The sequence below is a fragment of the Pantherophis guttatus genome, chromosome 10, assembly GCF_059756535.1.
Source record: "Pantherophis guttatus breed Tessera chromosome 10, ASM5975653v1, whole genome shotgun sequence".
NCBI classification, from domain to species: Eukaryota; Metazoa; Chordata; class Lepidosauria; order Squamata; family Colubridae; genus Pantherophis; species Pantherophis guttatus.
In genome coordinates this window covers 5,518,915-5,531,357 of record NC_142072.1, presented here as the reverse complement: position 1 = coordinate 5,531,357, position 12,443 = coordinate 5,518,915, and the positions used below count along the sequence as shown (strand labels likewise).

The window sequence follows — 12,443 nt, the reverse complement described above, 5'->3', positions numbered from 1 at the left end:
ATGAAAGACACTTAGGTGTCGTACAGGGAGCCTCGACTTACAATCATTCATTTAGTGACTGTTCGAAGTTACAAATGGCCCTGAAAAAAAATGACCTATATACCCGGTCCTCACACTTACAATTGTTGCAGCATCGCCATGGTCACATGATCAAAATTTGGGTGCATCCCAGGGTCATGTGATCACTCTTTGCAATCTTCCTAGCCAGCAAAGTCAGTGGGGGGGGGACTGGACTTGCTTAAGAACAATTTAACGACTGCAGTGATTCACTTAACAACCATGACAAATAGGATGTAAAATTGGGCAAGACTCCCTTAGCAACCGCCTTGTTCAGCAACGGAAAGTCTGATCCCAAAGGACCACCTGCAAACCTAAGTTATGGGCCCAGCCCAGCCAGCAGTTTTCTATTTCCAGTTTTTACCTCCCATTTTAAAATCAAATTCCCATCCTCCATTTCTCCAAAACAAAGGCAGTTGCTCCATAACAAAGGGCTATCTTCCCCCCACCCCTCATTGCCCCAGCCCTCCGTGACTTAGCAGGGTGCAAACAAACCCGCTTTCTGCTCACAGCCCTGCACCGTGCAAATCAACCCCTCCTAGCACACACACACTATAGATACGCACAAAAACCAATCAAGGAACAAGAACACACGCATAAAGAAATTGCCATTTGAAGCTAAAATCCTCCGTGATTGCCAAATTGCAGATCGCTCTTTTGAATTCGCCATCTGCAACTGGCAGTGTGCTTTTTTTTTTCCCCCTTTCCCCAAAACTGGGAAGAAAACGTCACTCTTCCTGCTCCTTTTCTGCTTTCCAAGGCAAGTAAGTTGTCTTTGTGTGTTTCAAAGGGATAGCAAAATCAGTGTTTTTCAATCTTAGGAATTTAAGATGTCTGGACTTCGATTTCCAAAATTCCCCAGCCAGCTTGAGAAACAGTGTCCTAGGAACCTATGGCATGTGTGCTGGAAGTGGCACGCAGAACCATCTCTCTGGGCAAGTGAGCCGTCACCCGTTGCTCTTCTGGGTTCCAGCGCGCTCAGGTGGTCTTCATGCACGAGGGAGCGCCAGAAGCCGGAAAAGCAGCCGTCCAGAGCACATGCACGCGCTGGGAAGATGATCGTCCAGTTTCTGGTGCACACATGCGCACCTGGTCTTCATGCACACATGCATGCCAGAAACCAGAAAACCTGGTGGCCAGTGTGCATGCGCATGCATGCCGGAAACCGGAAGTTGATCTTCCTAGCGTGCACATGCGCCCCGGGCAGCTGCTCTTCCAGTTTCCGGCACGCGCATTTGTGCACCAGCCAGCTGGTCTTCACGCACGCATGTGTGCCAGAAACCGGAAAAGCAGCCGCCTGGTGGACATGTACATGCCAGGAAGATCATCTTCCAGTTTCTGGCATGCATGCATACTCTTGTTTTGGCACTCAGTGCCGAAAAGGTTTGCCAACACTGTCCGAGGTCATCGGTTAGGATATCCCTAAAAAATTGCTCCCATAACCCAAAAACACTCCTTCACACATTCAAGCCGTGTGAGCGTTTCATTGCCTTCTGCTATGGAATGACAACATTCCACACGCCATGTTCAACCACCATTTAATTCGGAGGATTCAGCAGTCCACGCAAAGTGCAATTTTTCAAAAGGACAAGTTGGAGGGATCACATTAAAAAAAAAAAGGGCAGGGGGAAGAAACCAACCAGATCAAGCTTTTCAAGATATAGACTAGAGCCGGGGTCAGTAACCCGCAGCTCTGGAGCCGCATGTGGCTCTTTCATCCCTCTGCTGCGGCTCCCTGTTGCTGGTCGGCTCCACAATTGATAGGGCTTTCATTTAGGACAGGTAGAGGAAAAAGGATGCCATCCTAGAAGGAGACTCTATGGTGGGGAAACCGACTTCCAGTCGGCAGAGGAAAAAGGACGTCATGCTAGGGGGAGACTCTATGGTGGGGGAACCAGACTTCCAGTTGGTTCCAGAATTGAACGGGGGCTTCCAGTTAGGACCTTTGTGGCTCTTTGAGTGTTTAAGGTTGCCGACCCCTGGACTAGAGGGAAGCATGGTCAAAACTCACTCTGCCTTCCCTGGGATTCTGCTAAATGTGCAAGTTTAGGGAACTTTGCTTCCAGGTGTTCTACAGGTGCTCTGTTTTCCCTCTTCATTTCTTTCTTTTTCTTTTTTTAAACAACCTTTCACCTGCTTAAAAGAGGGAAGGGATCTGTAAGCATTCCCCCTCCTTCAGACGTAGATTTGTTATAGTTTGTCGTTTTTAACCATTTATTCGAGTCCGGCTCTTGGGTGAATTTATAGCGCTCTCCATGTTACCCTGTCAGTTTCTTTCAACTGTTGTTATGTTCAATTTTGCATCAGATTTGATGTTCCCAAGCCAGCGTGTTCTTTGCTTGCCTCTTCTTCTTGTTTCACTGACCATCCCTAGCACCACTGCCAATGAATTCGCACGCATAACATGGTCCAAGTAAATCAGACGTAGCCTTATGAATATGGCTTCCAGTGATGTATAACAGAAAACAACAGAGTCAGAAGGGACCTTGGAGGTCTTCTAGTCCAACCCCCTGCTCAAGCAGGACACCCTACACCACTGCGGACAAATGGTTGTCCAAGCTCTTCTTCAAAACTTCCAGTGATTGGAGCACCCACAACTTCTGAAGGCAAGCAGTTCCACTGGTTAATTGTTCTCAATGTTAGGAAATTTCTCCTTAGGCCTAGGTTGGTTTCTCCCAGTGGGGAAATCCATTTTTTTTTAACTACCGGTTCTGTGGGCGTGGCTTGGTGGGCATGATGTGGCTTGGTGGGCGTGGCAGGGGAAGGATACTGTAAAATCTCCATTCCCTCCCCACTCCTGGGGGAAGGATATTGCAAGATCTCCATTCCCACCCCCTTCTGGGGCCAGCCAGAGGTGGTATTTGCCAATTCTCCGAATTACTCAAAATTTCCGCTACCGATTCTCCAAACTGCTCAAAATTTCCGCTACCAGTTCGCCAGAACCTACTGGATTTCACCCCTGGTTTCTCCCCTTGTTTATTTTTCCTCCATTATTTTTTGTCCTGCCTTCAAGTGCTTTGGAGAATAGATTGACAACCCCCCCCCCTTTTCTTTGTGGGAGCCCCTCAAATATTGGAACACTGCTATCACGTATCTGCTTTTATACCATTTCACACTTCTCGTTAGTTATTCTGGCGGCCCATGGTACATGCAGTAATTCACGCCAGCGCCACAGTTCAAAGGCGTCAATTCTCCTTTGATCCGATTTGTTATTCTCAATATAATAAAGGCAATACGGACTGAGGGGAAGGGCAGGCCTTGCATTCTTCAGGGTATCTTTTTACCACTGGACATGGTCCAAGCTAGCGCTAGATTCCAGCTCTCACAAAAGTTAGCCTAGTGGAAAATCCGTTTCTCTTCCATCCAATATCCCACCCTGGCAATTACCAAAAAGAACAAGGGCATGCAGGATGAAGGGGAAAGGGGTTGGGGGGTAACAGACTTGCTGCATTCTAGTCACTTATTTTATGCATTTTTTAAAAAAAGCTCTCACAACAATTAATTCTGGCATCAAACAGAGGAAGTGTTTTGTAAGCACATTTGCATAAAAGGGCTCATCAGTTGCTGTCTCTGGACTGCACATAACACACCCCTTTTCTTTCTTTCTTTCTTTTTTTTTTGCAGGACGGCTGTTTTTCTCTTACACGCACACACAGAGTATGTTCTCTTTGGATACAGACCTGGGAGTGTGCCCCCATCGTGGGGGGTCTCATGCACCCGGCTGGGTGCTCTAGTGCACATATAAGGAGCCTGGTGGTGCAGTGGACTAAACTACTGTTAAAGTAGTATTTAGCTGGCAGCTGCCTGCAATTACTGCGAGTTCAATTCTCACCAGGCTCAAGGTTGACTCAGCCTTCCATCCTTTCGAGGTAGGTAAAATGAGGACCCAGTTTGTGGGGGCAATAAGCAGACTTTGTATAAAATAGAACACCGCTTGGAGGGGGCCGAAAGCCCTACTAAGCAGGTATATACAAAAGTATGAAGGCTATTGCTTAAAAAGCATTGTAAACCGCCCTGAGTCTCCGGAGAAGGGTGGATATAAATCAATCAAACAAACAAACAAACAAATAAATAAATATTAATGAGCAATTACAGGGTAGGAGGGGAAACGAAGGAGGCCGACTCTTCCTTTTCAACAGTAGCCAAACTGCAAACTCTACACCATGCTCAGAAGTTCTCCATTTCACAGGTATGTGCTTAAGAGGTATGTGCCCTCTTTTCAGAGCTCCAGTAGGCGAGGGGAACAAGAATTTTCAAAATGTGGATCGCTGCTCATTTTAAGGAACTTCAGCTGCTACCCAAGGTTCTTTATTTAAGAGTTACTGCCCCTTCCACCAGAAGCTCATAAATCTATATAGAACATAGCAGATGCTCCCTTGTTTCTTTTATCTTTTCAAGGCTATGTAAAAAAATAATAATAATAAAAAAACCTGCTGTCTTATTTCAAACCCTGCTTTTCCAGAAAGTCTTTTTATTTTGAAATTATTCAGTAGATAAACCTGGTTACCAGAGAACATTCATTTTCAGTGTTAAGGGATTGTCCCTGGGAAAGAAGGAAGGAAGGAAGGAAGGAAGGAAGGAAGGAAGGAAGGAAGGAAGGAAGGAAGGAAGGAAGGGAGGAAGGAAGGGAACCCAACAGACTAAAATAGAAACGGAAATGCCAAACACAGCACTTTTAAGCATGTGCAGAATGTCTTATTCTGAAAGCATACGCCTCTTTCGGGGAGAAAGAATGGCTTCCACATTAAGGATGCAACATTTTAGAGCCAGCTTGGTCCAATGGTTAAGACTCCAGATTAAAAACCAGGAGAGGGGAGTTCTAGATCTGCTTTTGGCATGAAAGATTGGAGGACTTTGGGCCAATTACATGGAGACCATGAGTTCTAGTCCCGCCTCGGGCATGAAAGCTGGCTGAGTGACTTTGGGCCAATCACTAGGAGATGCTGAATTCTAGTCCCACCTTAAGTGAAAGAGTCAGCTGGTGACTTTGGGTCAATCACCAGGAGACGGTGAGTTCTAGTCCCACCTTGGCCATGAAAGCTGGCTGGGTGACTTTGGGCCACTCCCTCTCTCTCAGCCCAACCCACCTCCCAGAGTTGTTGTTGTAGGGGAAAATGGGAGGAGGGAAGGAGTATTATGTATGTTTAGAAACCTCTAATGAGGCTACCAGCCCTAAGGCCTTGTACAAACCCGAAGACTGCAGCCCTTTCCTTCCAAAACTCTAGAATGGCCTCTAATTACCACGGCCACCCATGCAAAGGCTGGTTTTGAAGACACTTTCCTGTCATTTCTCTGATCCCAGTGGTGCCCACACCCTTATTCCAGTTCTGCGGCCTGAAGGATGAGTAAAAGTAGGGACGGGAAGGAGCCATGGAGAAAGAGGAGGGACAGAAACACACCCTCCCCCTCCCTGACCTAGAAAGTAGATTTAGTCCAGCTATTGATTAAAGCAGAATGCAATTACCCAGTGCAGGGACCTGCTGCCTCTGATAAGGAACAGAAGAGAGTTCGTTGCAAAGTCACAAAATTAAAGTCAAGACCAGTTCCATTTTCCTTTGCAAACCAGATCCTCACCCCCCTCCTCTCCACCCCTATCACAGGCACTTTCGGCTGTTGCTTCCCCTGCCGGCTGAGCATCACTCCCTCTTGCGCGCAGCCCATCTAACACTGACCATATCTCCCATCTCAGCCGAGCAAAACCCTTTCATTTAGCAGCCAGAGCTTCTGCCTTTCAAACGTCCTTCTCTGCTTTAAAACTTGTGGGTTTCTCTCTCTCTCTCTCTCCCTCTCTCTCTTCCAGTTGCCAGAAAAGCTTCTGTCCCTGTTATTCTATTTTTTTTTTTTAAACCAAGCGATGGGAGACACAGAGGGAACATCCAACAGTTTTATTTTGAGCGACTCATGCATGTATACAGAATTCACACTTCTTTTCCTGCTGCTTTTCCAGCCCGAACCAAAAAGAAACACCAAGCCTGGAGCGCTAGCTTAGAATAAATAAATAAATAAATAAATAAATAAATAAATAAATAAATAAATAAATAAATAAATAAATAAATAAATAATCGGGCTTTTAGGTCTGCCCCAATGATAAAAGGGATCAATAAATCAGCGGAACTGAAAATCTGGCTGAAATTGAACTCGAAATCTGCAAGGCTGCTCTGTCCTGGGGAAGGGGAGAATCAGGCTCTAAGCTTACTGAAAAGACGATGTGGCTTTTCTCACTTCAATCGGCAATTTTGGATTTTTTTTCTCCCAAAAGCTTTGCCTTATACAGCCCACATTTACTGAAGACAAGTCTCCCAGGGATCGGACACGCTTTAACAGGCTTGTTCCCAAAATTAATAAGATGTACACGTATCTTTAACAAGAACATTTTACAGTTTTAAGTTCATTTTCCTAAAGATGTATTTCATCCTAAAGCCCAGGTCCCGTACTAGGAAATGATGCACAAACAGTTCTGCAAAATGCCAAATCTCAGATGCAGCCACAAAACTATTACACAAAGTTGGATTTAACAGATAAATAGATAGATAGATAGATAGATAGATAGATAGATAGATAGATAGATATGATTGTCTTGGCCCTTCCAGCTGAAGAGCAAGCCAGAATAGCCCAGAAGCCCTCTCTGAATGTACTCTTTTACTGTCTCTGCCCATTTTATTATGGTGATGAAATAAACCAATTACCTAAGCTGAAAAGTACCTAACCAGCTGATAGAAGCATGGTAGGAGAACATGTAAAGGTCACCCGCGCACGCTTGCGAACCCGGAACCCAGCTTCAAGCCCCATTTGCCTCCTGCCACACGCAATTTCTCGTCCGAGCCATTTGCCGGCCTGCCTTATAATTGCATCCTTGAGCAGTGAAGGACAAGAGAGGTGGATGGCTTTGCAAGGAAAGATCACAGCGAGAGAGAAAACGGCCTGGAAGGCGCACACACCTGACCGAGACTGCAGACTCTACCATCACCACGCTGCAAGGGAACTTCTGCCCAGAACAAAAGCTTGACCTCTCCAAAGAGGAAAAAAAAAACGGGATCCATCGATTTGATTGATTGAGAGGCCAGCCACTTGCAAAGTAAAGTTCAGCGCTCTTCTGTAAAGTTGGGGGATTCTGACCTTTGGTATGAATTTTCCCACCCACCCTTCAAAGAGCCTCTTTTCTGGCTCTTTTCTGGCTCGGTTCGCAGCGAGACCCTCTACAAGGCCATTAAATGGGAACACTTAAAACTGGAATCAAAGGGACTCGTCCCTTGTACTTCAAATTCAAATAGACCAGGCTGCTCCTGAATATCAAATTATTTTTTCACTTCTTTTTTTTTGTTTTCCCCAATGTTACTTTCCGGGGCTTTGTTCTCTATTCCCCGTCAAGCCCCCTCCCCTCTTTCCTCCCCTCCTTCCCTGTGCTTGCTGCATCAGATGGGAATTGATACCCAGGATGGGTGGGAGGGGGGGAGGTATGTGATTTGGAAACGCCATTTTTCCTTGTATAATTCTCCCCATTGATCAGAGCCACATTCAGGAAGGTCGGTGCAGGGAGAGGGAGGGGGGGTTTCCAGCGGTCAAGCAGCCACCTCATGGCCTTGCAGGGAAGGGAAGGGAAGGGAAGGGAAGGGAAGGATGGAAAAAAATGTGACAAAGGAAGATCGACTTAGAAATGGATGGGAATCGAGGCTGGACCCCTTCACATGGTTTTTTGTTTTTTTTTTGTTCGTTCTACAGAGGAAAAAAGAAAAACAACTCGTGGCACCCGGTTGCTGCTGCTGGGAGAGAAGAATGAGGGCAAAAGGAAAAGAAAGGAGGTGGAGTGGGGGGAGAGAGAGAGAGAGTGGGAAGAGAGATGATGTAGCTATTTAGCTGCCCTTTTTTTAGTACCGCGATCCATTTGAGCGAGCGGGATGCAAAATAAAATAATAAAAGAAAAAGAAAAATAAAAGCCCAGGCGCGCCACTCACGAAACAAAAGAAAAGCGACCACTCAACCAGCCCCCCCCCTTTCCCCCAACTGGAACCAAAAGCAACCTCCGAGTTGAAAACACCGAAACGGGTCGACGGGGGGGTGGGGGGGGAAACGGGTCGACGAGGGGGTCTTTCAGGACATTGTGAGGTTTTCTCACACAAACACACACACACACATACACACTTCCACTCCGCAATAGGAGCGAGCAGCGCGGAATCCAGACGTCGCCGTTCCCCTTCCCCCGAAATCTAATTTAGGAGTTGAAAGGAAGGAAGGACTTCTAGGAGGTGGGGGGGGGGACTTCCAATGCAAAGCCCCCTCTCCCCCCCCCCCATTTCCATTCTCAGGACATCAGAGAAAACCGGGAGGGGGGAGGGGGGAAAGGGACCCCCTCGAAGCCATCCACGCGTGGCTCGCCGGGGACAGAGTGGGGAACGGGACACACACACACACACACACGCGCAACACACGCGCGCGCGCCCCCAACACCCACCAACCCGCGCTCAAACAAAGCCTCGCCGGGGCGGCTCAAGCGCAGCTCGCAGCGCAGCGCGGGCCCCTGCAGCGCGCCCCGGCAAAGCGAGCGAGCGAGCGGGTGGGCGCTCCGTCATTGTTCGCTCCCCTTCGGCTGCTGCTGCAGAGGGCTGTGGAGGGGGGGGGGACGTTAGGGTCACCCCGTTGCGGGGGGAAAGAAAGTGGGGGCTTGGTGGGGGGATCCTCGGCCCCGGGAGGATGCCACGCCGGCGGCTCAAAGCAAAGGGGTCCCTGCCCGGCTGGGTCGAGTGAACCGGCGGGCAAAAAAAAAGCGGGCAAAGGCTTCTTTCGGGCTGGGCTCAGTTCTAGCCCCGCTCCCCGGTTGGTGGTTAGAGGACAAGCGGGCGAGGTTGGCTAAGGGAAGCGGCGCGAGGCGCAACCCGGGGAGGAGGCGAGGCTTTGAAGGGGAGGGCGAGAGACGAAGCAGCCTCGCCTGCCGCCGCCGCCGCCGCGCTTACCTCGGCCCGCCAGGCACAGCAGCAAAATCCCCGCCGCGGCCGCCAAAGGCGAGTGCCTGCAGCTCCGCGCCGACCGCATCCTGCCGCGCTCCCTCCTGCCGCCTCGCGCTTCCCCCTCTCGCCGGCTCCGCACCTGCACTCCGGCTCTCCCCCGGCCTTAATCTATGCTAATGAGATGCGAGCGGGGGGGCCGGGAGGGGGCGGGGCCTGTCCGCCAAAAAAAAAAAAGAAAGAAAGAAAAAGAAAGAAAAGGGGAGGCAACTGTTTACAACTCCCATGCGGGAGAGGGAGGGAGGGAGGGAAGAGGGGCCGAAGGGAGGGGCTTTCAAGGGAGAGGGGAGGTGGGCTCTTACACACACACACACACACACACCTTCGGAGTGGGAGGGGGGGAGCTCCACCGGGATTGACACCCAGACTGACAATGATGGGAACTTTGGGAAGGGTGGGGTGTTGGGGGGCTGGTTATTATTATTATTATTATTATTATTATTATTATTATTATTATTATTATTATTATTATTAAATTATTATTATTATCATTATCATTATCATTATCATTATCATCATTGTTATCATTATTTTCTACATCTTGTTTTTGTTACCTGTAAGCCGCCTATCTACATTATCTTAAGTAAATAAATAAATAGATTTATTGCATGCATAAACTTTTCTATATATTTTTTAATATTTAGATTTTTTTAATATTTATTTATTGATGCATGCATTTATGATTTATATTGATTGTTTCCTAATATGATTTGATTGCTTATTTGTACCCTATGACTATCATTAAGTGTTGTACCTTATGATTCTTAACGAATGTATCTTGTCTTTTTATTTATACTGAGAGCATCTGCACCAAAGACAAATTCCTGGTGTGTCTAATCACACTTGGCCAATAAAGAATTCTATTCTATTCTATTCTATTCTATTCTATTCTATTCTATTCTATTCTATTCTATTCTATTCTATTCTATTCATATGCACCAAAGACAAATCCTTGTGTGTCCAATCACACTTGGCCAATAAAGAATTATATCCAGTGGTAGGATTCGGTCAGTTTGCACCACTTCGGGAGAACCGGTTGTTAACTTTCTGAGCAGTTTGGCAAATTGGTTGTTGGAAGAAATCATTAGGGCAGAGAACCGGTTGTTAAATTATTTGAATCCCACCACTGATTATATCTATGCATAAACTTCCCCTCCCCCCCCTTTTTTGTTTTTTGTTTAAATAAAAACTGTTTTGGTGAGGAGCCACACAGCCCCAGTGGGGGCTATTTCCCCCAAACCATTATCAATTCTTAAATCAGCCTAAAAAGAGCAATCTTTTTTTTATAAGTCGGGGTATTCTTTGTTGTTATTGTTGCTATTGTTATTATTATTATTATTTACCATGCCGGTATGTCACTAAAATGAATATGCGTGTGCTCTGTTGGAGATTGCAGATCACAAGAAAGACGAGCAGTAAATTAAAGGTACATTAAGGGTGTTAAAAATGGTAAAATACGCACTGCAAAGCAGTACATATTTCACATGGCATAGAGGGGAAAATGCTCCTGGGAACCGTCTTTCAGGATTGCCAGACGTATAATTCTTGATGAGGTGTCTTTTTATTAAAAAAAAAAAAAAATACCAGTTTTTCCTAGACAAAATGCAAAGCTAATGGCTTTTTCATTCACTCTCCCATCTTTGCTATGTAACTAAGCATTAACAATGGACCGGGCTCTATTTTTACACAGAAGAACTCCAGAAATGGCACATGAGCGTGTACACCTCTTCACAATCCATCAAGCTAATCTTGAAAGCCATTTTTCAATGAGGAAAAATGATTCTCCCATTTTGTCAAATACTTACTGGCTCCTGTTTGGGGACACATCCAGATTGTGTTAGAGGAAAGTTGTACGGGAGCAGTTAGATTGCCAGATGATATCTATTACTTTTCTTTTAAAAAATCAACACTTTCCCTGCAAAAAAAAAAAGAGAGAGAACGATGAAAATAGTCTATAAGGACTTCCCTCTATTGTCTCACTTTTATTGTTTTTCATTTCTTCTTAAACACCTTAGTTTAAATGTCAGTGCTACTCTGAACGCTGTTTGTTTTACATTCTTGCTGTGCAGAAGGAGGCTATGCTCTAACCTGGTTTACCCATTAAGCCGCAATGTGTATTTTTTTGTTTTATATATTACTTTATGCACCCAGCTTTTGTCTTAGTGTGTTGTGCAAACTCAGTCATTTCGAACCTCGATTGTTGGTGTTGTCTATTTTGCAGCTCCAGACAACTGTAACAAATTCAATAAACCATAGTTAAAACAAACCTGAGTTGTTTTAGTTCATGAAACCAATTTGTTTAAATTGGGGTAGGCAACCTTTAATTTTAGACTAGACTAGACTAGACTATGAATTCTCTAGATATTTTGCCACCTCAATAAACCCCAATAGCTAAAATTAGGGGAGATTCAAAATATCCAGAGGGTCTCAATTTAAAATAAATAATATAAATCTAACTGAACTACTGAATTATTCTTGCTGGATGTGACTGGACAATGTTCTGCTGGGGATATTTTCACGCATATTCCCATAGAACAGTTTTTTTTCCCCAACCTTGGCCATTTTAAGATATATGGACTTCATCTCCCAGAATTCCCCAGCCAGCATGCTGGCTGGGGAATTCTGGGAGTTAAAGTCCACAGATCTTAAAAATGACCAAGAATGAAAATCTCTACCATAGATGTTTGGATTTAGCGACCTCAGCAAATCTTTTAACTCTAAGCTTCTAGGAAAGGAGCGATTTGACAATATTCCCAAGCTTTCCTTAGCAGAGAAGCTCATGTTACAGAAGAGGAAGATTGTTACCCGTTTTTGCACTTTTTTTGAAGGTTTGTTCCACTCTAAACCTCCACTATTTAGAGGTTTGTTGAAAACCTCTAAACAGTGTAAAGCAGGGGGTCTCAACCTTGGCAACTTTAAGCTTGGCGGACTTCAACTCCCAGAATTCCCCAGCCAGCAAAGCAAAGCTGGCTGGGGAATTCTGGGAGTTGAAGTCTGTTAGGCTTAAAGTTGCCAAGGTTGGAGACCTCTGGTGTAAAGGATTAGTTGCCTACAGTACTCCTTAAGCATCCTTGCAACAAACATTGCAAAACAAATGCTCACCACACATTGAAGGAAGATTGCTTATAAGCTGGTCAGAACAGAGAATTACCCTGGATTTCAACTTGGAGAACTATGATCTTAGGTGTAAGGCTGGCTTTCCTTGTGGTTATGCGCTTGAGATAAACGCTTCCATCTTATCAGTCGGAAAAGCTACTGGATTTGTCTCCAAAAGCTGCACGATAGAAATAAACCGCAGTCGAGCCTCTGGGACAAGAGACCCTGCCAATATGCCAGCCAGTCTATTTTCTTTTAATGCTCTCTTAACCGTCAAAGGCTAAGATTTTA

The 12,443-nt window shown here is 45.7% G+C and overlaps 1 protein-coding gene across 2 annotated transcripts in view; it reads right to left on the bottom strand.

Moving 5' to 3' along the window:
• Positions 1–10,971, bottom strand: part of CADM4 (cell adhesion molecule 4) — a 163,507-nt gene extending 152,536 nt beyond the window's left edge. The window contains exon 1 of one of the 2 annotated variants that reach the window (XM_087876071.1): positions 10,862–10,971. In XM_087876071.1, the coding sequence (XP_087732197.1) occupies positions 10,862–10,883 (22 nt within the window). In that variant the 5' untranslated portion in view covers positions 10,884–10,971. Of the gene's footprint in view, positions 1–9,005; positions 9,189–10,861 lie in introns of those variants that run through there. The other variant, XM_034437974.3, reaches the window with a different exon arrangement.
• Between the last annotated feature and the right edge of the window lie 1,472 nt (positions 10,972–12,443).